This window comes from Bos javanicus, chromosome 28, assembly GCF_032452875.1.
Source record: "Bos javanicus breed banteng chromosome 28, ARS-OSU_banteng_1.0, whole genome shotgun sequence".
In the NCBI taxonomy this organism is placed as follows: Eukaryota; Metazoa; Chordata; class Mammalia; order Artiodactyla; family Bovidae; genus Bos; species Bos javanicus.
The window spans coordinates 32,430,836-32,454,646 of record NC_083895.1 but is presented as its reverse complement, the minus strand read 5'-3'; the positions used below and the strand labels follow the sequence as shown (position 1 = coordinate 32,454,646).

Below are 23,811 nucleotides of genomic sequence, written 5' to 3'. Positions count from 1 at the left end.
GGATTCAAGTTCAATCCTGGTCAGGGAACTAAGATCCCACATGCCATGGAGCAACTAAACCCAAGCGCCACAACTAGAGGAGCCCACGCATCACACTAAAAAGTACCCACAGCCAAAAAACAAAACAAACAAAAAATCACTACTATCTAATTCTAGAACATGTCATCACCCAAAAAGAAAGCCCATGCTCATCAGCTGTTGCTCCATATTCCCTTCCAGCCTCTGGCAACCACAGATCTACCTTCTGTCTCTATGAATGTGCCTATTCTGGACATTTTATACAAATGAAATCATACAATTAGTGACCTTTTGCGTCTGGCTTCTTGCTTAGCATAATGTTTTCAAGTTTCATCCATGCTATTGCATGGATCAGGATTTCATTCCTTTTTATGGCAAGTAATACCCTATTGCATGGATATACCATGTTTTGCTTATCCACTTATGAAAAAGTGAAAGTGTTAGTCAGTCAGTTGTGTCTGACTCTTTGTGACCCCATGAACTGTAGCCTGCCAGGCTCCTCTCTCCATAGCATCCTCCAGGCAAGAATACTGGAGTGCATAGCCATTTGCTTCTCCAGGGGATCTTCCTGATCCAGGGATCAAACCTGAGACTCACGTATTGCAAGCAGATTCTTACTGTCTGCGCCACCAGGTAAGCCCTTATCCATTCATAAACTGGTGTACATTTAGATTGTTTAGGTTGTTTCTGGAGAAGGAAATGGCAACCCACTCCAGTGTTCTTGCCTGGAGAATCCCAGGGACGGTGGAGCCTGGTGGGCTGCTGTCTATGGGGTCGCACAGAGTCGGACACGACTGAAGTGACTTAGCAGCAGCAGTAGCAGCAGCAGGTTGTTTCTACTTTTTCACTCTTATAAATAACACTGCTATGAACATTTGTGTACAAGTTTTTATATGGACATATATGTCAATTCTCTTTAGTACATACCTAGGATCTGGATTTATTCTTAAAAGATAAATTATCTTTTAAGAAATTATTTCAGTCTTATTAGAGACTGGGGTATACAGTCCTTGGTTGGTGTGAATTTTCAAAGTCCTTTAAAGTCATTATTATTCTGTCTTTCATCGTTACTATTTATACTATTTTAACTAATAGGCTTTTAGCCTAATTTCTTTTAATTACAGAAGCTGTGAATGACACAATTTTTTTTTCAATCCATTGGCCTCTGGATTTTGGGCCCAGCACATTCCCACTGTACCACTTTCTTATGGTACAATTTTTTTTTTCTGTTGGATATTTTTAAGATCTCTACTTGCTTTTCATATTCTTTAATTAGTTTATGATGTATTTGTATATGGACTTCCGTTTATTTACCTTGATAGTCTCTGGAATTGCTGAATCTGAAGATTCATGCTTTTCAATAATCATAGAAAATTCTCAGCTACTACCTCTTTGAATATCACCTCTCTCCCATTATTCCTCTAATCACTTTCTAAAAATCTTATTAGACATATATTACATCCTTTCATTTCATCCTCCATGTCTCTTAACCTTCCTAACCTCTTTCATTTTTTCTTTCTGTGCTACATTATGATCTATCCTCCAGTTTCCTAATTCCCTCTCCAGCAGTGTCTATTCTATCTAGCTGTTCCACTGGGTTTTTAATTTCATGTGTGATATATTTAAATTCCCAGAATCTTTGTTTGGTTCTTTTTCAATTTTTCCCAGTCATGTTTATCATCCATTGATTCTTCCTTGTCTTTCTTGTGCCACAGAAGCTCAAGCTATAGACTGCCAATAAGGTAGATAATTAGTAGAAATTAGGTAGAAGTCCTCAAGGTGTGAGCAGTCTTATTTCCCTGGACTGAGGTTTCCATTTTGTTCCTGGCCTCTCAGTTCCCTTATTTTCTTAAAGGTTCTTCCATTAACAGAAAAGAATTTCAATTTTCAAAAATATTTTTCTAGCATCCTTAGATGATTTGTAGCTGATATATTTATATATATATATATACCTTTCATCATCGTATAGATTTTAAGTCCCTTTGTCCCTTTTCCAACATCCATGCTTTCAGAGACTATTAAGCACCTACTATGTGCCAAAAAGTGTGCTGGGAATTCAAGAGAGAGCAAGACAAGGCCCGACTCTGCTCTCACGGTTTCTTCTGGTCTATGGAGAAACTAGACACTTAACCAGGCAACTGTAGCCCACAGCTAATCAGACCTCTGATGGGGGAGGTGTTAGTAGACAAGGCCATGCTGATAGACATGGAGGCCAGGAACACTCTAATAATCACACTGATTCTCTTTAAATTAATATTCAACATTTATTTAAGGGGGAGGAATACCTTACAAAGCAAAACTCAAATTATTTTCCTACATTAGAAGGCATTAAGGTGACCTGCCTGCTGGTCCACTGGCTAAGACTCCAAGCTCCCCATGCAGGGACCCGGGTCCAATCCCTGGTCAGGGAATTAGATTCTGCATGGCACAACTAAGAGTTTGCATGCTGCAACTAAAAAAGATTCTGCACGTCTCAGCAAGCGACAAGGATCAAACATGCTACAACTAAGACCCAGCACAGCCAAATAAATAAATACTCAAAGGAAGAAAAAAATCAACACTTTAACTTTAAAAAAAGAAAAGAAGGCATTAGAGAAGCTGTCTGTTATTATTCAAGCACATGATGTTGCTGGAACATCCGTCTTTTGTGAGGAGGATTCAGCACTTCCTGCAAGCTAATTAGGAAACTGATTATCTCAGCCACATACAGTAGCCTCCTAGAGGGATGTTCTGGTAAATTACATTTCCACTGATGTTTTAGTTGCTTTCCTAGCCATCCCTTCATTTTCATGTTCTGAGTAAATACTGCTACATAATGAATAGGTTCAAAATAGTGGGTTTGGACTTTACTGGTATTCCAGTGGTAAAGAATCTGCCTGTCAATGCAAGGAACATGAGTTCAATCCCTGGTCTGGGAAGATTTCACATGCTGCCAGGGAAACTAAGCTCATGGACCACAACTACTGAGCCCTTGCTCTGGAGCCTGTGAGCTCCAGCTACTGAACCCACATGCCCTAGAGCCTGTGCTCAGCAACAGGGGAAGCCGCCATGATGAGAAGCCTGCGCACCGCAACAGAGAGCAGCCCCAGCTTGCCAAAACTAGGGGAAGCCCACACACAGCTCCAAAGACCCAGCACAGCCAGAAACACATAAATTAATTTTAAAAAATAATAATGGCTTAAAATGATAACTATATGTCATGGTTGAATTATGCCCCCCCAAAAGAGATATATTAAATTCTCAACCTACTTCAGAAAGTCATCTTATTTGAGAAACAGAGTCATTACAGATGTAATTAGTCAAGATGAAGTAATACTGGAATACATGGAAGAGTTAAAAAAGTTAAAGTGTTAGTCACTCAGTCATGTCTGACTCTTTGCAACCCCACGGACTATAGCCCTCCAGGTTCCTCTGTCTATGGAATTCTCCAGGAATAAATACTGCGGTGGGTAGCCATTCCCTTCTCAGGGGACCCTCCTGACCCAGGGATGGAACCTGGGTTTCCCACATGGCACAGATCCTGTATGTCTGTGCCAGGGACCCCTAATCAAATGTGACAGTGTCCTTTATGTGGACACAGAGACACAGCGAGGACACAGTGTGAAGATGGAAGCAGCGGCCAGAGTGATGCATCCACAGGCCAAGAAAAGGAAGCACTGCCTACAAGCCCCAGAAGCTAGGAGGAAGGCAGGAACGATTTGCCCTCAGAGCCCTCGGAAGGAACAAGCCAACACCTTGATTTTAGACCCTCGCCTCCAGTTTGTGGTCATTTGTAACCTACGCAGCTGTAGGAACCTCATATATGATCATTTCTTCTACTCATGGATCTGGAGGTTGCCTGCACTGCAGGCAGTTCTCACTCTGGGTCCATCATGCATCACAGGCAGGATGGCTGAGACTGGGGTCATCTCAAAGGCTTCCTCAAGCACATGTCTCACACTTGGGCAAGGGAGACTCAAACAGCTGGGGATGGATGAGTTGGGGGCCTTGAGGCACCTCTCTCAGGCTACGTGGTCTCTGCACACGGCAGCCTCTGTAGAGATGGACTTCTTACAGGGCAGCTGTCAGCTCCCAGAGCAAGTTCCCAAGAGAATCTGGGAGATGCTACCTGGCCTCAGAAGTCAGAGAACATCGCCTCCATCACACTCTCTTCAAGGAGGGTCACTCAGGCTCAGGATGAGGGGACCCAGACCCCACTTCTTTATGAGAGGAGGGTCTAAGGACTCATAGACCCATTTTGAAGCCTCTGCACTAACTCAGTCACGGGCACATCCAACCTGAGGGAGACAGCACGGTCTGCTTCCCTGAACCCCCAGGAATGAGGAGTTAGCCACATGAGCAGGGCGTGAGGCAGGGAGAGGGGCCACTGTCTCCTGCCCAGGCCATGAGCCCCCAGCTGATGCCACAGCACCACCTCCTTCATCCTCACTCACAGCCTCCAGGCCTGGCAGAGCCCAGGGCTCACTCATTCAGTCAAGGCTCTGCACCAGGTTCTGGAGAACACATTCTGCCCAGAGAGCACCCAGGGCAAAGGTGACCCCCAGGCTCCTCGCTGCCCACACCCCCAGGTGCTCTATGTTCCTGACAGAGAACCTTCTTTTACTGCTCAGTCTGGGGCCATTTCTGTCCCTGCTTCCCCACTAATCCGGGGTAGACAGGAGGCCCCTCACAGAGGGCTCCCCTCAACACACACACATCAACCCCCAAGGTTTGAGGGCTCAGTCTCAGAGTCTGGAGCAGTGATTCTTCCCCCAGCTAACCCCAGCAGTGGCTGTCCAATTCCTTGTGTTCTGATGACTCTTTAAATTCTTCCCCCTACCCCACCCACCTTCTTGTTCAGGAGACAAAGGCATTTCTGGTATTGCTGCTAATCAAGAAGGCTTCTTTTCTGTCAAGGGAAATATCCAGCTTTCTGACCACTTAAAGTACGTGGTCTGAAACGCGCACACACACACACACACACACACACACACGCATGCATAAATGCTACCTGCCTTTCTTCAAGAGGCCTCTGCTCTCCAGAAAAGGCGAAACAAAGGTTTACCTAAGGTTGCATCACCCTGCCTCCAGTCCTGCCTGCACCCTCAGAGCACCCTCCAAAGCGTCAGACTGGTCTGTGTGGGGACAGAAGGGCCCACTGACAGAGCGTCCATTACAGGTCAGTGCTGAGCCATTTGTCCCAGCGAGGGAGGTGTCCCAGTCCTCTCCATCACCCAGTGAAGAGGCTGAAGCCGGTGGGGGGTGGGGCGGGGGGATGAGCTAGCCTGTGTCTGAGCTGAGGTTCACGGCTATGTTTGTCTCAAAGTTTATCTCTGAAACCTGTCATCCTTCTTTCTTCTTCTCCCCCACCTCCTCCTCCTCAACTTCTGCCTCTGTCTCCCTCTCCTTCCACCCCTCTGTCTATTTCTGTGTCTGAGCTTTCTCCCTTTCACTGTAACTCCACATCCAAGAGACTAGAACTGTTTAGAGGCCAGAATCATCTCCAGAATGGGTTCAGTCTTCCCCTTGTCCGTGGTACCAGAATCTGGCCACACTCCATTTGGCAAGGACAGTGGCTACCTGCCACCTCCTTCTCCCCACCCCACAAGGGACCTTTCCCGAATCTCTAAGCTGAGCCCTAGGGTGGATGCATAGAGAGAGAATGACCAAAGACCAGAATGACAAGGGAGATTATTCCCAGTGGCCAGACTATAGCGGGACACACACAGTGGAGACAGGAGTTACATTTTCATCAATTATCAAAATTCCTCCCAACCTGAATGCTCCAGCTGCCCTTTGCCAGCTGTGTGGCCTTAGCTATGTCACTTATCTGAGCCAATAATAATAATCCCTACTTTAGAAGATTGCTGTTATGATTCAATGAGATAAAGACTGTTGGTTTGTTTGGAAAACTTTGGGCTGCAAATAAAAGAAAATTCAAGCAGGACTTGTTTGAGCAATAAAGATAATCATTTCATATACTGAGATTCTAGAGGCAGTTTTCAGGTTTTGTGCAATGATTCAGAAATGCCACTGAAAATCAGTTTCTTTCTATATTTCTGCTTCACTATCATTAGCTTTAAAAAAAAAAAAGTATTTATTTGGCTGCATTGGGTCTTAGTTTCAATATGTGGCATCTTCATCATGGCGCATGGGCTTAGTCGCCCTAGAGAATGTGAAATCTTAGTTCCCCGACCAGGGATCAAACCTGCATCCCTTGCCCTGGAAGGTCGATTCTTAACCACCGGACCATCAGGGACGTCCTTCCTTAGCTTATTGTTTACATTTCATGTTGTTTCCTCATGACTGAAAGATAGCTGTTGCAGCTCCAGACATCACATACCATATTCAAAAAAGGGAAGAAGGGAAGGGGAATAATAATAAGCACTCCTGGGACTTCTCTGGTGGTCCAGAGGCTGAGAGTCCATGCTCCTTGGGTTCAATCCCTGGTTAGGGAGCTAGATTCCCACATGCCACAACTAAAGATGCCACATGCCCCAACGAAGACTCAGGACAGCCAAGTAAGTGAGTATTTTTAAATAACAATAATAATATACACCCCTTCAGGAAATGGATTAAAGTGACCCAAGATCCCACCTTGAAACAGTCTGCCCTACAGCATCATCACTTAATATGAAACTCATTCTCATCTCAGATGCTTTTGCCTTTTGAAAAAGCCTTCAGAGAAAAGTCCCCCATAGTAGGACTCAGTGGGAGCCCCCAGTGGTGCCCATTTTACACCATACCAACCAGTCATCAGCTGCAGCCTGCCCAGGGCATGCTGGGTGGGCTGGCCTTAAGGCTCTCATTCGGCTGAAGACTCGTCTCCAGCAAAGGGGCAGCTGGGAGTCATTAGCACCAACCTCCAGTAGCTGGGGGATGGGGAAACCAGTGGGTTAGGACGAAAACAAGCAGTCTCCTGCCCAGATTCCCGAGCCATCCCCAACGTCCTCAGCCACAGAGCTCAGTGTGCAGGAGCAGAGGCCCACCCCTGCCACAACCTTACTTTCCTGGTTCATAAACTGGGTGTGCAGGACCAAAGGGTCCTTTCCAGCTCTGCATGTCCAAGCTCCTGTGATTCTACTTCCGCCTCACCCCACAGTTCCAACAAGGCAGTCCCCTTCCAGTGACGGATTCAGGTGACCCAAGGATCCCACCTTGAGAGAATCTGCCTGCAGCATGGTCACCTACATGGAACTCATTCTCAAGGCTTCCCTGGTGGTCCGGTGGATAAGAATCCGCCTGCTAGTGTAGGGGAAATGAGTTCAATCCCTGGTCCAGGAGAATCCCTCATGCTGCGGGGCAACTAAGCCTGTGTGCCATGACTACTGAGTCTGCACTCTAGAGCCCACACTCCACAACGAGAGAAGCCATCACAGTGAGGAGTCTGCACACTACAACTAGCCCCCACCCTCCACAATTACAGAAAAGCCCTTGAGCAGCAACGAAGACCCAGTGCAGCCAATAAATAAATAATTACAAAAAAAAAAAATAAGGAAACTCATTCTCATTGCAAATGCTTTTACATTTTGAAGAAGCCTTCAGAGAAAAGTCTCAATGGTAGGACTCCATGGACATGTGGCACTGGCTTCCTGGCGCTTCAGGTCATATCACAGACCTTCAGAGCTGGAAGGAACATGAGAGAGGCTCCCCCAACCCCAGCTGTACAAGCGGGGAAACTGAGGCCCAGGGTGGAGAAGTGATTTCCTCACCGTTGCACAGCAGAGCTAGGGCCAAGCATTCTTGGCCCTGAGCCTCTTAGCACTCCAGGAGGAGTCCCCAGAATGGAAGGTTCTTTTTTGTGTATGGTGTTCTAATCTTATTCTCTTACCCTAACCTTCAAATGGATTAAAGACCTAAATGTAAGGCCGAACACTATAAAACTCTTAGAGGAAAACATAGGCAGGACACTCTTTGACATAAATCGCAGTAAGATCTTTTCTGACCCACCTCCTAGAATAATGAGAATAAAACCAAAAATAAATAAATAGGACCTAATTAAATTTAAAAGCCTTGGTACAGCACAGGAAACCATAAACAAGACAAAAAGACAACCCTCATAATGGGAGAAAATATTTGCAAATGAAGCGACCAACAAAAGATTAATCTCCAAAATATACAAACAGCTCCTGCAGCTCAAAATCAAAAAACAACCCAATCAAAAAATGGGTGAAAGATGTAAATAGACACTTCTCCAAAGAAAATATACAAATGGCCAACAAACATACAAAAAGATGCTCAACATCACTAATTATTAGAGAAATGCAAATCAAAACTAAAACGAGATACCTCACACCAGTCAGAAGAGCCATCATCACAAAATCTGCAAACAGTAAATGCTGGAGAGGGTGTGGAGGAAAGGGAACCCTCTGGTACTGCTGGTGGAAATGTAAATTGATACAGCCTCTATGGAGAACAGTTACGTAGGTTCCTTAAAAAACCAAAAACAGAACTATCATGTGACCCAGCCATCCCACTAACGGGCATATACCCAGAGCAAAGTGTGATTCAAAATGATACACGTACCCCAATGTCCATAGCAGCACTATTTCAATAGCCAGGCCATGGGAACAAACGTCCATCAACAGAACAAAGGATAACGATATATGCCATGGAATATTGCTCAGCCATAGAAAGAAATGAAATTGGGTCACCCGTGGAGATGTGGAGAGACCTCGTCATCACAGAGTGAAGTAAGTCAGAAAGAGAAAAACAAGTATCGTATATTAATGCATATATGTGGAATCTGAAAAAAAACTGGTATAGACAATCTTATTTACAAAGCAGAAATAGAGACACAGACATAGAAAACACACATGGATACCAAGGGGGAGAGTAGGGGTCGGATGGCTGGGACATGGGGATTGATACACACACTGTTGATGCGCGTTAGTCACTCAGTCCAGCCCCATGAACTGTAGGCCACCGGGCTCCTCTGTCCATGGAGTTCTCCAGGCAAGAATACTGGACTGGGTAGCCATTCCCTTCTCCAATTCATTGTTGATACTCCGTATAAAACGGATAACTAATGAGAACCTCCTATTGTTGTTTAGCTGCTAAGTCACGTCTGGCTCTTTGCAACCCTATGGACTTCAGCACACCAGGCCTCCCTGTCCCTCACCACTCTAGAGCTCTGGAAACTTGACTCAGTGCTCTGCGGTAACCTAAATGGAAAGGAAATCCAAAAAAGGGGGGATATGCATACACATATAGCTGATTCACTTTTCTGTACAGTGGAAACTAACAACACTGTAAAGCAAACTATACTCTGATAAAAAAATTTTTTTTAAACAAATAAGAAAGGAGGATTCAGACCCAGAAACGCAACTGTCTCAGGAGGGTTCTTCAGAAGCAGAGCCTGAGTCCGGCATTCCCATTCAGATGATTTATAGCAATGGGGGGCATGTAGGGTGGGAGTTGGTGGGGACGGGAAGAGGCTCTGAGGAACAGGGGAGTGAGGGAAGCCGGACAGGGGAGCAGTAAAAGCTAGGCCAGAACAGGGTCTCAGCTGGGGCTGAGCCACAGCCCGGCCCTCCAAGGGTTCTGGACCCTTAAAAGCATCAGCGTTCATCCTACCTTGAGGCTCGGGGTGGCCTTTGGCACCACATCAGCCGGTCATGGCCACAGTCTGTCCAGGTCGTGCAGAGAGGCCGGGCCTTCCAGAAACGGCTCTTGTTAGGCTGAGGTCCCATCTCCACAGAAGGGGCAGCTGGGAGTCATTAACAACAACTCTCTACAGCTGAGGGACGGGGAAACCAGAGAGTTAGGAAGGAAAAAAAGCAGATCTCCTCCCCAGATTCCTGATCCATTCCTGGCGTTCCCAGCCACAGAGCGCAGCGTGCAGGAGCAGAGGCCTGTCCCTGTCATAACCTCATTTTCCTGGTTCATAAGATGGGTGTGCAGAACCAAAGGGTCCTTTCCGGCTCTGCATGTCTGAGCTTCTGTGATTCCACTTCCACCTCGCCCCACAGTTCCAACCAGACAGGCCCCCTGCCCCCCAGATTCCCCACTCGCCCAAGCAGTTGAACAGTGAGTGAGACCAAAGTAGGGCATCCACTCAATCAGGCCTGAACCCCACGAGGCAGGTAAAGGCAACAGTTTCTTGGCGTGTGTACGTCTCCAGCCTGCAGAGCGGGCCTGGGGAGTCAGTATTTCTTGAAATGTAAGTACCGAGACCACACTGAGTTGTCAGTGAATTCATTATCCCATTACGCAGACCTGAATTATTCAGCGCTCTTGAGGCTGCCTGAGGAACGTGCCCAAGCACAGTCGATGCAGCATTAGAGGGATGGATGGAGTCAGGCCCAGGGCATGGTTGGTGCCGGGGTGATGGATCTGCACCCAGAGAGGCTGCCAGGGCTTGCAGGCACAAAGCTGCTTGGCTGGCAGGACCTGGGCGCTGGGTGTTCCTGGGGCCTGGGAAGGGAATCATGTACATACCCATAGTCCTCCTCACCACCTAGGAAACCGGCAGAGTGTATCTTCAGAGCCCTACCTGCTCCACAGGGCCCAGGGACAGAAGATCCAAGCTCCACCTCTTCCTGGCTGTGTTACCTCCAGCAGGTCATTCATCTCGTTGAGTTTTAGTTTCTTTATCTGTAAACAACACAGTGATGGTGCTGAGTCAATATCCATTCTCTCTTTTAAGTTTAATGATAGAACTGATTTCTCAGTAAACATATTATCCTCTGGAATATAGACTACTTCCAGGCTCAAGTGTGGCCATGTGACTAAGTGTTGATCAGAAGGATGCGAGTACAATAGCCTATGAAACTTTGAAGAAGTTTCCTTAAAGGAAGGAGGTTACATTTTGTCCCTTCCTTTTTCCTGAAAACTGGATGGAAGGTGTGATGGCTGGAGTTCAGGCAGTCATCCTGTTCAGTGAGAAGACACCACAAGATGAGGAAGACAGCACGGCGGAGGAGAAGCCCGAGTCCCAGTTGACCCTGGAATCTCCTTGCCACCTCTAAGTTGCATCTACACAAAACAGAGATTAACTTCTCTTTTAGATTTTTCTGTCTCTCACAGCCAAATCCAACCCTACCTTGTTGGGCAAGTTCAGGGGTGAAATGAGACATTATAGGAAACTTGGCCACCTCAATAGGTATTTGGGCTTCCCTGGTGGCTCAGATGGTGAAGAATCTGCCTGCAACGTGGGAGACCTGGGTTCAGTCTCTGAGTTGGGAAGATCCCCTGGAGGAGGGCATGGCAACACACTCCACTATTCTGCTTGGAGACTCCTCATGGACAGAGGAGCCTGGTGGGCTATAGCCCATGGGGTTGCAAAAAGCCAGACACAACTGAGTGACTAGGCACAATAGGTATTTTCGTCTAGGATACTTCAGTGGTTAAGAACGATAAGCCCTGAAACCAGAGAACCTGGGTTCAAATCTCAACTCTACCTCTTACAAGCTGTGCAAATTTGGGGACGTTGCTTAACCTCCCTGTGCTTCATCTTTCTTATCTGCAAGATGGGGATAAAAATGGTACCTTCCCCCTTACAAAGTTTATGCGAGGATTAAGCAAGTTAATATGAAGTTAGGAGAAGTGACTGGCATACAGGGATTGCTATGTAAGTATCAGCAATTAGGATCTTTTTTTATACATCCAAGGGGATTCCCTGCATAACTCAGGGACCTGGGTCCCCAAAACATCTCCCAAAGCTTCATCTCAGTGTAGATTTTCCAGTCAAGGTGACTGTGTTCTCAGGGAAGCAATGCCAGAAGTATTCTGAGATTCAACCATGACATAAACGGTTTGACCTTGGGCTGGGCAGCAGAGTCTGAGGTCCTGATTTGGAGCCCACAAGAGGAACTGCTGTTTGAAATCCAGATGAAATTCTTATTCAGGAAGAGAGAAAGAAAAACAAAAGCCCATTATGGGCTGTGTACCCTGAACAGGTGTCTCTCCTCTGTGAGCTTCTGGGGAGTGGATTAAACCAGCATCATGTGCCAGCAGCACAAAGACCAGTGTGGAATATGGGGGAAGCTCTCAGGACCTGAGGCAGCAGGGAGTGGTGAGGACTGGGGCAAGGGCACAGGACCCGTGGGGGATGGGGACAGGCACCACACAGCACCTGCCACTGCCCTGCAGCAACACGGGCCCAGTGTTGTCAAATCTGCTGCTCTTTCCAAAGGAACGGAAATCAAATCTGAATTCTATGTGAAGTTTCTGATTGTTTCATGTTGGCTCCATTCACAGAAACAAAATACTGATCAAGGCAAACAGAATATGTCTCCAGGCCAGCTCAGGGTCCACCAGAAGTCAACGAGCACTGAGAGGTCTCCATGCAATGCAGTTGGAATACTTGAGTCCCAGGCTCTGTGTCCGGGTGTCTTGGGGGAAGTGGGTATATGCTTGAGCATGGGGGTGGAAGAAAGGGGCTCGTCATCCCCAGGGAGGCAGGTGCCCTGACCCCTTGCCCCCTCCCCATCTGGGTTTAGGATGATGGCAGTGGGGGTGGGCAGAGGTGGGAGGTTGCCCTGTGACCTCAGGTAATACTCTGACTCCCACAGCTCCAGGTCCCTCCTCTGAGAAACAGACTGGGAAGTCTGAAGCTCAGGCATGAGGCAGTGACCCTGGTCCACCTGCCCCTGCTGAGGTCCTGCCCCTTGGGGGTCTCTGCATTCATGGCTTTGGGGATGCCTGGGGGTCCTTGGGATCTGTGTGTGGCTTGGACTGCTGACCCTGACTCTTTCCTCCCTCACCCTTTGCCACGTGACCTCACAGGGGCTGCCCCATGGAGGGCGTGGAGTACACACACTTGCCCCCCATGAGGAGCTTGGCCAAGTGACTTGCTGGGGCTGTGGGAGCATCAGCACAGCCGACTGAGGCAGAGGCTTTCAAAGCACCCGTGTGGTTGGCCTCCTGCACCTGTGCTATCCTCTGGGAAAGAGCATCTTCAGGTAGCTGCTTGTTGCAGAAAGAAGTGAAGTGAAAGTCACTCAGTTGTGTCCGACTCTTTGCAACCCCATGGACTATACAGTCCATGGAATTCTCCAGGCCAGAATACTGGAGTGGGTAGCCTTTCCATTCTCCAGGGAATATTCCCAACCCAGGTTTGGAACCCAGGTCTCCTGTATTGCAGGCGGATTCTTTACCAGCTGAACCACAAGGGAAGCCCAAGAATTCTGGAACGGGTAGCCTATCCCTTCTCCAGTGGATCTTCCCGACCCAGGAATTGAACCGGGGTCTCCTGCTTTGCAGGTGGATTCTTTACCAACTGAGCTATCAGAGAAGCCCTGTTGCAGAAAGATGTGGACCCAAAACCTGAAGCAGAGGCAGTCCAGATGACCCTCCAACCCAGGAGCTAGAAAAGCAGGTGGTCATTTTGGAAGTTGCTGAGACTTGGGGCTGGTGCACGGCCCTGCTGCAGCAGAAACCTGACCGCTATGCTGGGAGGTCGTGGGCTTCCCCAAGCCTGACCCCGGCTCTCCCCTGGTCCTCCACTCTCCTAGAAGCCCCTGCACCCTTGCATATGTGCTAAGTTGCTCAGTTGTGTCCAACTCTTCACGACCCTATGGACTGTGCCCGCCAAGCTCCTTCTGTCCATGGGATTCTCCAGGCAAGAATACTGGAGTGGGTTGCCATTTCCTTCCCCAAGGAAGCTTCCCGACCCAGGGATGGAACCAGCATCCTGTGTCTCCTGCACTGGCAGGCGGGTTCTTTACCACCATCACCACCGGGGATGCGCTGGCACCTATGGCCGTGACACAAAGAGACTCACTTTGGCATGGGAGACCCCAGGCCATACAGAACTGGAACCAATCCCCACATCCTAGGTGTGAGACCCCACACGGCCCCCGTCTATAGAGGGTGGGTGATCACGCCTACCTCGCGGGGGGATTAAGGAAGGGATGCCTGCTACTCGCACTTGCACTTGTCAGGTGAGAGAGGGATGGGGCAATCCCTGTGAGAAAACTCCCCCTGAGGAAAACGAGGCCTTACCTTTGCAGAGCATGATTTCGAGTTCAGTGCGGAATCTGTAAATCTATCCTGAAAAAAAAAAGCAAACGGTTATCTCAGCACCAACTGTCAACCACCCCTGGGCACAGACCATCCTGCTAGAGTGTCTGTATTAGTTAGGAAGACTTTGAAAGTCAAATAAAAGAATATATAGCTAAATCATTGCTTAAGCACAAAGGGCTCCATTTTCTCACATAACAAGGAGGCTGGAGGTAAGCAGCTGCTGCGTGGTGGTTCAATGTCTGGGCAATGTCTTCGAGGACCATTCAGCAACCTCATTGTTTTTATTTATTTATTTTAATCTTTAACTCTGTTGCGTCATGGCCACAAGATAGCTGCTACAGTTCCAAGCATTTCATCTTTACACAGCATGGGACCATTCTCATGAAAACCCCTCTGAGCAGAGGCTCCACCACAGCCACCCTGGGCAGGAACAGACACCTCCACCTCCGTCACACTTACTGTCACAGCATCACTCTCCTTCCAACCACAGACTCACAAGCTACGTTTGCATGAAAGTCCTGTGCAGTACATTTGATTGTGGGCACCAGGTCCCATGCCTGCAGGGGAGTCTGGGACATGTGTATTTGTCTTAATTTAGGGAAGAAAGGACTCACGACATAGGCCACCATTTCAAGGTGGAGAGAGAAGAGCTGCAGGGGGCTTTTCTTTGCTGTTTCTCAAAAGGACCGCATGAAGTCTTCACCACTGGGCGGCTCCTGAGGATCCGCTGAGGTGTCCGGCAAAAGCCGTGATGCCCAGGAATGGCTGTGATAGTGGCACCCCAGCCATCCCTCAAAGAGAAAGAAGCAGGTAACGCCATGAAACACACACCTGTCATCTACTGGGGACTCCCGGAGACACCCAAATGCCAGGACCTGGGCTGAACCTGTGACATCATATCACAGGTCAACCCCTGGCACGTGGTGGAAGCCTCTCAAGAGAGCTCAGTGAACTTCCCAGAGACACATGAGCTCTGGACTTGGGCCCAGTGGTGAGAAGACAAACCCTTATGTGCAGCTGAGATGGAGACAGGTTCATATCCTGGCTCTGCCATTTATATGTCACCTGACTTCTGGGACCCTCAGTTTGCACATCTGGAAAATGGGGACAATGCTAACCACTTGAGAGGGTGGCTGTGAGAAACATGCCTACTGCCCATCCTGTCCATGCAGTAGCAGGGAATCCTTGGTATTTAAATACCTAACACCGTGGTTCTCAAGGAAGGAGGGAAGAGCGCTAAGTAGGGTATTTTAATTGTTACAGCAACTCTGAGAGGCTGGAGGGTGTGCTGAATTTTGCCACCCTCTCATCTCCACCACCACCATCACTCTCACGGTCGTCATCTTCAGCGGCAAGGAGGACTTTGCAGATGGAACTAGAGTCACTAACCAGCTCACCTTGAAATGGAGAGATTGTCCTGGATGAGCTGGATGGGTCCCAGGAATCACGTGAACCCTGAAAAGTAGTAAAGGAAGGCAGAATGAGCTGAAGCACCAGAAGTATTCAAGGTGCCTTTGCTGGCCTTGCGATGGAGGGGTTTTGTGAAAAGGGACTAAATTTGGCCAAGAACTGGAGACCTTGAAGGAGGGCCCAGAGCCCAAACAGAGCTGTACCCACAGATGCCACCTTGCCTTCCACATGGTGAGACCCTGAGCAGAGGATCAGCCTGGCCTAGCCTGACTCCTGACCTACAGAACCACGAGATTAAAAATGGCATGCTTTTTTAAAGTCACTCAGCGTGTGATAGTTCATTACACAGCACAGAACACTAAGACAGAAGAGTCAAGCTCAATTTTCTAGCTGAGAAACTCTGAGCTCAGACACAAAGTGAGTGGTGGACCAATCAATGTTTGAACCCAAGTCCCTCTGACTCCAGAGCCCATGCTCTCACTTCCCATTCGGCCTGTCCAGGTGAGGAAACAGGCATAAGAAGCCAGGGCACTCCCAGCACTGGCTCTACAGCATTTCAACACAGAGGAGGTAGGAATAGAACATGGGGCCCCAGAGGCCCTTGACTCATGGTCTGTCTGCATCAGCCCACCCCACCCACCACAGCCCCCAGAGTCCATGGACTCACACAGACTCTGGGGGCTTTTGGAGTCACTGCCCCTCAAAGTCTTAGGTGAAAATCTCAGCATCACTCAGCCAGCTGCGGTTGGACTCCAGGCCACAAGCTTCTCTGTGAAGAGGAGGCCTAAAGACAGCAAGCCCCACACAGAGGCCCACAGGCACCACCTCCGGGAGACCACAGCTGCTGGGGAAGAGCCCACGAGGGCAGGAAGAGGACTGAAGGGCCCATGGGTGGAAGGAGGATTCCTGGGGCAGGGTCATGGGACTGGGGGCCATCAGCCGGGCAGGGAGGCCTTTGCGGCCCCAACAGAATCCACTTCTGTGTCTTCATGTCTCCGATCTGTGTTCCAAATCAGAGGAAACAGTTGTCCTGTGGGCCAGATCAGACATGAAGATCAAAGATGTATTCAGTTCAGCTGACACGGAGCTTCAGAAAAAAAAAAAAATCTAACCCAAATGTTTCAGATTGTGAGGTTTCGCATTAAAAGCCAGATTTCCAACCTCTCTTGAAAAATCAGAAGCTCCGGCCACAACACACACTGCTTCCCACATGGCCGTGCTGGCTGGAGCTGAGTGGCCACCACACCTTCTGTCTGACGGGGCGTGAGTTCTGGAGCGCCACAGTCCCTACTGCCCCCTGCCGCCCTCCGCTTGCCTGCCTGCCTGACGCCTGAAGGTAACTGAATTTCCAATCCTTTAGGCCCAACTTGGTCCCATGACCTTACTCCTCTGCCCCTGCCCTGCCCAGTCCTGCAGGTCCCTAGGGGAAGGTGCCCAGCCTCTGTAATGTCAGCAAGGCTGGGAGATGGAGTGCAGGAGCCTCTTCCAGATCTGTCTTTGTGAACAGCTGTTTCCAGCGACCCAGTCTGGCTAAGAATTTGGCAGGGGTCAAACCCCTTGATTTCCTGGTGTGGACTGACAGCACATATGGGCACCCATCCTCCCTGCCCTCATGAGCCCATGGGCACCTTGGTGCTTAACGTGGCAGTTGCACTTGGCCAAAAGGGCAACTGAGAGAGGTAGAAAAGACCCTCCCCCTCCCTCACCCCTGGGGGCAGCTGCCCACATCCGTGTGGCCCTCTGGGGAGGCCCAGCTCCCACTGCCACCACTGGGGCCACCTCCAAGGAAAGTAATCGAAAACTGCCTTGTCTTTAGCCCCCGGCCTTCGAGGGAAAGGCACTGTAACAGTTTCAGAGGCAACTCATTTTTTGCTCCCCTCATTGTGAGCTGAGATACGGGCACTGTAATGGAAGAGACAAGAAATGAGTAGCGACTAGGGGAGGGAGGTGGAAAAATTAAATTTTGCGTGATCAGCAAGGTTTCAAACAATCGCTCGCCAACTGAAGTGGGTGCCACGTCTATAAGTCATTCTGTTTTATAGACCATTAGGATCTCCAGAGAGAACCTGCATGGAGACCACTGCTTTTTGTTGAAATTAAAATGTCAGAGAAAAAGAAATAGAACAAAACAGGGAATCTGCAATTAATTACCAGGCCATAAAAATTCAATAATCAGGAGGCAGAGCAGCCGCAGGCCCAGAGGTATCAGAGCCAGCGTAACAAGAATGGAATACATTAATCTTTTCAAATTAGTTTTTTAATCTGACGGGGATATATGGTGACATGCCTCCCCTCCCTGGCTGCCCCCCACCTCCACAGGCTCCAGTCTGAAGCCAGGCTCGGGGATGGAGGCTCTGGTGTGAGCTGGGGGGTTGCCCAAACCCAGACCCCCAGACAGGAAGGAGAGTGAGGGTTTGCAGGCCAGGCCGAGCCCACGGCCCCAGTACCACCTGGTTTGGTGGAAGGGTCTCGGTGGAGGTGCCAGGAAAGCACTTCTTGGGAGTCTGGTTTCCTCTGGGTCAAAAGAGCTCACTGTGGGACCCCCCTCCCACCAGGGGGTCAGAGGGGTTAACAAATCAGGGCTGGGGGAGTAAGTGTGAAGTAGTCTCTCTGAGCTTTGGTTTTCTCCTCCAGAAAATGGGAATAATACTTTGGCCACCTGATGCGAAGAGCTGACTCACTTGAAAAGACCCTGATGCTGGGAAAGAGTGAGGGCAGGAGGAGAAGGGAATGACAGAGGATGAGATGGTTTGATGGCATCACCGACTCGATGGACATGGGATTGGGTGGACTCCGGGAGTTGGTGATGGACAGGGAGGCGTGGCGTGCTGCGGTTTATGGGGTTGCAAAGAGCCGGACACGACTGAGCGACTGAACTGAACTGAACCCACAAGGAGGCTGGATGATAGTGCCTGATTCTCAGTGAAACGCCCCTCGCTGTCCTGACAGGCAGTTCCGGCAGCCAGGAGCCAGAGGCTTCCCCAGCTCGGTGTTCAGAGAGCATTTATTTAGCACTTGCTGTGTGCTCAGCTGGGAGCGGGTGGTGGGGAGAGAACAGTGGCCGCAGTCCTTACCCTGGAGAATAGTCAGGTCAGAGAAACATTTATGGGGACAAGCAGAATGCAAAAGATCAAAAGGCAAGGGGAAACGCACTACCCTTCCCAGCAGGCCGCTTGCCTGGCAATGGGGAACTGGGGGGAACTGGGAGGAACTAGGAGGTCTGACTGGAACCCACCCAGCACCCAGACAACAGGCTCCTCCCGTAACCCCTCCTGGGGGGCCGCGGGCTGATTGGTTAAAGGATCAGCCCTTGGGTCTGCAAGGCGATCCCGCCCCCCACTCCTCGTGGTCTACCCGCGTGCCCGGGCTCCCACAGCTCGGGTCAGTTCTGGGCTCCGGGCCTCTTCAGTTCGCCCCGGTCTTCAGCCTCAGCCAAGCCGCCCCCGCACCAGCCCCCGAGCAAGCAGGTCTCTGAGCCTTGCTGGGCCGAGCCTCGCCTGGGAAGCTCCCTGCAGCGGAGCTTCAGTCTGCCCAGTGCGTTTTCTGAAGGGCTGGTGTCAGGGGACAGCCTTGGAGCAGCGGCCGATGGAATTTGACTCATTTAAATTGTAACACTTATAGCCCACTAAGTGCCAGGCTCTGTGTGAATCCTTCACCTGGATTTTTTCACTTCATTCCCCCACCCCCACCCCAGGGAGGTTGGGACTATTAAGAACCCCACTTTACAGAAGAGGAAATTGTGAAGCTGGGATTGCTCACCAGTTCCCTGTGTCCTGTGGTCTCTGAGCTCAGCGTCATGAACACAAGCCAGGACAGCTTCTCTCATTCGCCCACCCCGTTCGGCACACAGCCGGTGCTCTCCTCGCTATTCAGAGGCCAGTATCCCTGCATCCCTGCTGAACAGACCTGCAAGGGAGACTCACCTGCCCTCTGATGTCCCCTCTTCAAGATGTCTTCCCTCCAACCTGTGACCATAACCACGGCTGCCGTTTCTGGAGCACCTACTGTGTGCCAGGCTGTGTGCTCTAGTGTCATTAATGTTAAGATGATGGTCCCAGTTTTACACAAGGAAAAACAGAGGTTCAGAGAGACTGATGGGTCCGAGATCTCACACCCAAGTCCAGCTGGCACCCAGGATTCTAGCTAAGGATATTGTCTCAGCACCCCATCAACCAGACCTGCCCCAGGGCTCCTGAACCCCTCCTATGGTTGTGTACCCCCCAGACACACACTCCTCCAACCTGACATCCTTGGTGACCTCCCCCAAGAGGCCTCCTTTGATTCTCTCGGTCACTCCCAGGGCTCCTTTAATTTCTATTATTTTGTACCTGTTACTATCCTATTATACCGACAGTCTACTCACCCACTCACATATGCCCCAAGGGGTTCTCAGAAAAAAACGGTAGCGATGAGGAAAAAGCATAGCCAGAAAGTGAAAGTGAGTCGCTCAATCCGACTCCCTGAGACCTCATGAACTGTACCTGCCAGGCTCCTACATCCATGGGATTTTCCAGGCAAGATTACTGGAGTGGGTTGCCATTTCCTTCTCCAGGGGATCTTCCCAACCCAGGGATCGAAACCGGGTCTCCTGCATTGCAGGCACACTCTTTACTATCTGAGCCACTTCAAATTTTCCTCTGGGACTTAGGCCTCTAGACCTCTGGCGTCGGAGGAAGAAACCCAAACACCCGATGTAGTGCTTCCTCCCTGCCCGGCGCAGTTGCTGAAACGGCCACCAGATGACACCAGAACCCCTCGGGCGGGGGCTTGCAGTAAGGCCATGTGGCCGCCAGATGGTGGTCGAGACCGCGGCTCCGAGGACACTGCCCCGGCAAGGCGGAGCCCCGAGGGTCCGCGGGTCTTGCGGCGGTCCCAGTAGCCCCAGCGCAAGTAACCTGGACGCCAGCTGCCTCCGGCCCGCACCATGACCCAGCCAGTGCCCCGAATCTCTGTGCCCGCTGCGCTGGCCCTGGGCTCGGCCGCACTGGGCGCTGCTTTCGCCAGCGGCCTCTTTCTGGGTGAGTAGCGCCGGCTTTCGGTATCCTAGGCAAAGGCCTCGAGGGGAGGCGGGCGGGCGCAGAAGCGAGGCTGACTGCGGCTGAGGCTAACTAACCCCTGGCACTCGAGACCCAGGCCCTGACCCGGCACCACCCCTCCCCGGCAGGGAGATGGTTCCCTCCTTGGCGATCCCGGCAAGAGAAGCGCCTGCTGCCGCCTGAGGACAGCCCCCTGTGGCAGTATCTGCTGAGCCGTTCCATACGGGAGCACCCGGCGCTGCGGAGCCTGCGGCTGGTTAGCAGGGCCGAGAGTGGGACTGGGCGCCCAGCTTGGGCTGGGAGGCACCCACGTGGCCGTGTGACCTTGGGCTGCGGCAGTGTCCCTTTCTGGGCTTCCGGGCTCCCTAGGCCGGGCACAGTGAGCGTTCGGAGGGTCCGCCCTTGAGCCACGCCCACAGCCACGCCCCTGGGACTATAAACTTGGGGCGCAGAGGGGTGACTAGCAGAGCTAGTGCGACCTTCTCCTTCCTCGACGCAGCTGACCCTGGAGCAGCCACAGGGGGATTCCATGATGACCCGCGAACAGGCCCAGCTCTTGGCCAACCTGGCTCGCCTCATCAAGGCTAAGAAGGCACTGGACCTGGGTAGGCACACGGCCGGGGACACCGGGGACTGGAGTCACCGGGCTGTCATCCTACTCTGGTCTGAGCCTGTCCGTGTCCATTTTCCCAGGCACTTTCACAGGCTACTCAGCCCTAGCGTTGGCCTTGGCCCTTCCCCCGGCTGGGTGCGTGGTGACCTGCGAGGTGGACGCAGGGCCCCCCGAGCTGGGGCGTCCCCTGTGGAGGCAGGTAAGTGTCCCACACCTGAGCCCTCGTCAGGTCCCTGGAGCCCAACCACTCCCAGCTCCAGGAGAAGGGACATGCTGACTCTGACCCCACTCCTGCAGGCTGAAGAGGAGCACAAAATCGACCTTCGGTTGAAGCCCGCCCTGGAGACCCTGGGTGAGCAACGGAGTGGAAAGGGCCTGGGCGCCATTTCCCTAATGGGACCACTCGGCGTGAGCCAGTGACCCGGTCCGCCAGGCGGGCTTGGGCGTGACAGCCCCCCGCCACCCAGTCCGCAGCCACACGCAGGGTGGCAGGCCAGCGCCCTCGAGTACCTGAATGGCCACAGCGCCTGGGCCTGCCTGGGCGGGGGCTGCTGGCTGCTGGGGCCTGCGGACTCAGCCACCTCTGCCCCTCCTCCCCCGCAAGACGAGCTCCTGGCCGCGGGTGAGGCGGGCACCTTTGACGTCGCTGTGGTGGACGCCGATAAGGAAAACTGTACCGCCTACTATGAGCGGTGTCTGCAGCTGCTGCGACCCGGAGGTGTCCTCGCTGTGCTCAGTGTAAGGGGCAGCCCCCGGGGGGTAGAAGAGACCCTCTTGGCCTGGGTCCATCTTTTCCTCAGGCTTCTCCTCGCCGTTGCTCCAAAGCCCTGCCCAGAACAGTCACTTAAGCTCCTCCCCCAGGGATTCCAGCTGAGTTCCCGGGCTTTCCATTCTGCCCTGCTCAGGTCCGAGGTCTCCAGCTCTCGCCCCGCCTCCTGCTCAGGCTCCCCAGGCCCCGCCCCCACGATGCCCCGCCCCTCCGCAGGTCCTGTGTCAAGGAGAGGTGTTGCAGCCTAAACCACAGGACAAGGCGGCCCAGTGTGTACGAAACCTGAACGAGCGCATTCTGCGGGATGCCAGGGTCCACATCAGCCTCCTGCCCCTGGGCGACGGCCTCACCTTAGCCTTCAAGATCTAGGGCTGGTCCCTAGTGAGTGGCATCAAGGGAGGGGCCCTGGGAACCCAGCCATTACACGCCTGCTTTGAATCTGACAATAAAGTGAGGCCTGGGACACGATCTTCTTGTGCTTCAGTGGTGCAGGGAGGGAAAGCCACTTCTTCGCCAAAAGGGAACCTTTGGCCAGACATTCATCCCCTCCCTGGCATACTCCAGAGGACCCGCTGGCACTAGGGGGCTGTGGCCTGACCACAGGAGCTTCCAGCTGACTGGAGGCAAGATACTACGTTTTAACTGACCCACCCACATGTAACTAACTGGTTAGAAACCCCAGATCCCTGTGGAGATTTACCTCCAGGGGACCGAAGGGCTGGAAGATTGGTAGAGGCCTCTTGGACTCCCTCTTTACATCTCTTCCTAAGAGAAGCAAACGAGTGAAGTTACTGTTCACTGAAGCTAGGACACTAGTGGAGAACAAACTGGCATCTGGCGGCAGGAAAGGGGCCTCGCACTGGGTACTGTTGTAGGCTACACCAATTCTGCTGGCCACGGGCCCACGTCCTCACAAAACCACCTGGCTTCACCTGTGCAGTGGAGGCCATAGTCACCACCACCTGGGACCAGGCCACTTGACTGAGGACCTCAGTGTTGACTGGAGTATATACATTCTGTCCTCCCCAGAAGTCCTGGGAACATGAGACATGGGATCAGTGGCCAGAGGTGTGAAGCAGACAGTCCAACAGGTAGGAAGCAATTTTTAACAAGTTCCCCAGAGGGAGACAAAGAGAATGTTAGGTTTTCTTTAAGCCTATGTAAGCTGAGGGTGGGGAGGGGAGGGGAGGTGCTTCACTCTTCTGGTTTAAACCTGTTTACACCTCCCCAGTCTGTAGGAAGATCTTACCTCTACACCAGAAATGAAGATCAGGCTCATATATGAAGTGTTCTTTCCACTAAAACTGCCTCAGGCTTCAGGCAGAAATAGCATCAGCCTAGAATACAATTAGGTTTTGCTACCACAGTAGCCCTGAAGTAGAAGGAAACCTGGAAGAGGCCAGAACCAAGGCCACAGGAGCCCCATGAGCTCACAGCTGACAACTTTCATAACCCTTTGGCGTCTCGGATATACCCTGCATTTCAGACAACCCTCAGGAACCTGGTTGAAAACCTGTTTCCCTCTCTCCCGATCATAAAAGCATACTAGGATGCACATGAGTGAACAGGTCCATTCTACTCTTAAGTACAGACACTTTCACACCTAGCTTGCAGACATCTTTTCTTGTTTTCCTTCCTTCCTAGCAACAGGTCCTGCATGACTCAAAATAGACTGGTTCAAATCCCAACTTACTACCATTAAGTGTGTCTTATACAGTGGGGCACTCCAGCCAGTCCCTTAGGACAAACAGTAAAATCAGAGGGATCTTTGTGCCCCACATTCCATCTGTGTGGACAGCTTATCTGGGTTTCTCTTACCGATTCTTCTTGACCTAGAAATTTTCAGCATGTATCACTTTTGGATAATGAGTCCAAGTACTACATTTTCTTATTTGTTCTCTGTCTACAAACTATGCCACAGATCTAGTATTATGAATGTGTTGAACAAAACTCTTCTCTAACCTTCAATGATACTGTTCCAACTCTCCTCCCATCAAAACTCCCCCTTCCTACTTTTC

The 23,811-nt window shown here is 50.9% G+C and overlaps 1 protein-coding gene and 1 long non-coding RNA gene across 2 annotated transcripts in view; one reads left to right on the top strand and one right to left on the bottom strand.

Annotated features, from left to right (window-relative positions):
* Positions 1-16,402, bottom strand: part of LOC133240657 (uncharacterized) — a 128,954-nt gene extending 112,552 nt beyond the window's left edge. The window contains exons 1-5 of the long non-coding RNA XR_009734288.1: positions 16,043-16,402; positions 15,363-15,420; positions 13,945-13,992; positions 10,493-10,593; positions 9,574-9,736 (exon numbers count right to left, since the gene is read on the bottom strand). This is a non-coding gene — a long non-coding RNA (uncharacterized LOC133240657). The remainder of the gene's footprint in view (positions 1-9,573; positions 9,737-10,492; positions 10,594-13,944; positions 13,993-15,362; positions 15,421-16,042) is intronic.
* A 3,756-nt stretch (positions 16,403-20,158) lies between these two features.
* On the top strand, positions 20,159-22,261 carry COMTD1 (catechol-O-methyltransferase domain containing 1). The gene is made up of 7 exons (XM_061405854.1): positions 20,159-20,393; positions 20,540-20,667; positions 20,911-21,016; positions 21,105-21,223; positions 21,322-21,376; positions 21,629-21,762; positions 22,010-22,261. The coding sequence occupies exons 1-7, from the start codon at positions 20,300-20,302 to the stop codon at positions 22,160-22,162; spliced, it is 789 nt and encodes a 262-aa protein (XP_061261838.1). The 5' UTR covers positions 20,159-20,299; the 3' UTR covers positions 22,163-22,261.
* The last annotated feature ends 1,550 nt before the right edge of the window (positions 22,262-23,811 follow it).

Excerpts from the sequence above, each read along its gene's own strand:
- COMTD1 (XM_061405854.1), top strand. The coding sequence starts at position 20,300 with ATGACCCAGCCAGTGCCCCGAATCTCTGTGCCCGCTGCGCTGGCCCTG. Across the intron at positions 20,394-20,539 it reads CGCCAGCGGCCTCTTTCTGG|GGAGATGGTTCCCTCCTTGG; the intron begins GTGAGTAGCGCC and ends CCTCCCCGGCAG. Across the intron at positions 21,017-21,104 it reads TAAGAAGGCACTGGACCTGG|GCACTTTCACAGGCTACTCA; the intron begins GTAGGCACACGG and ends CCATTTTCCCAG.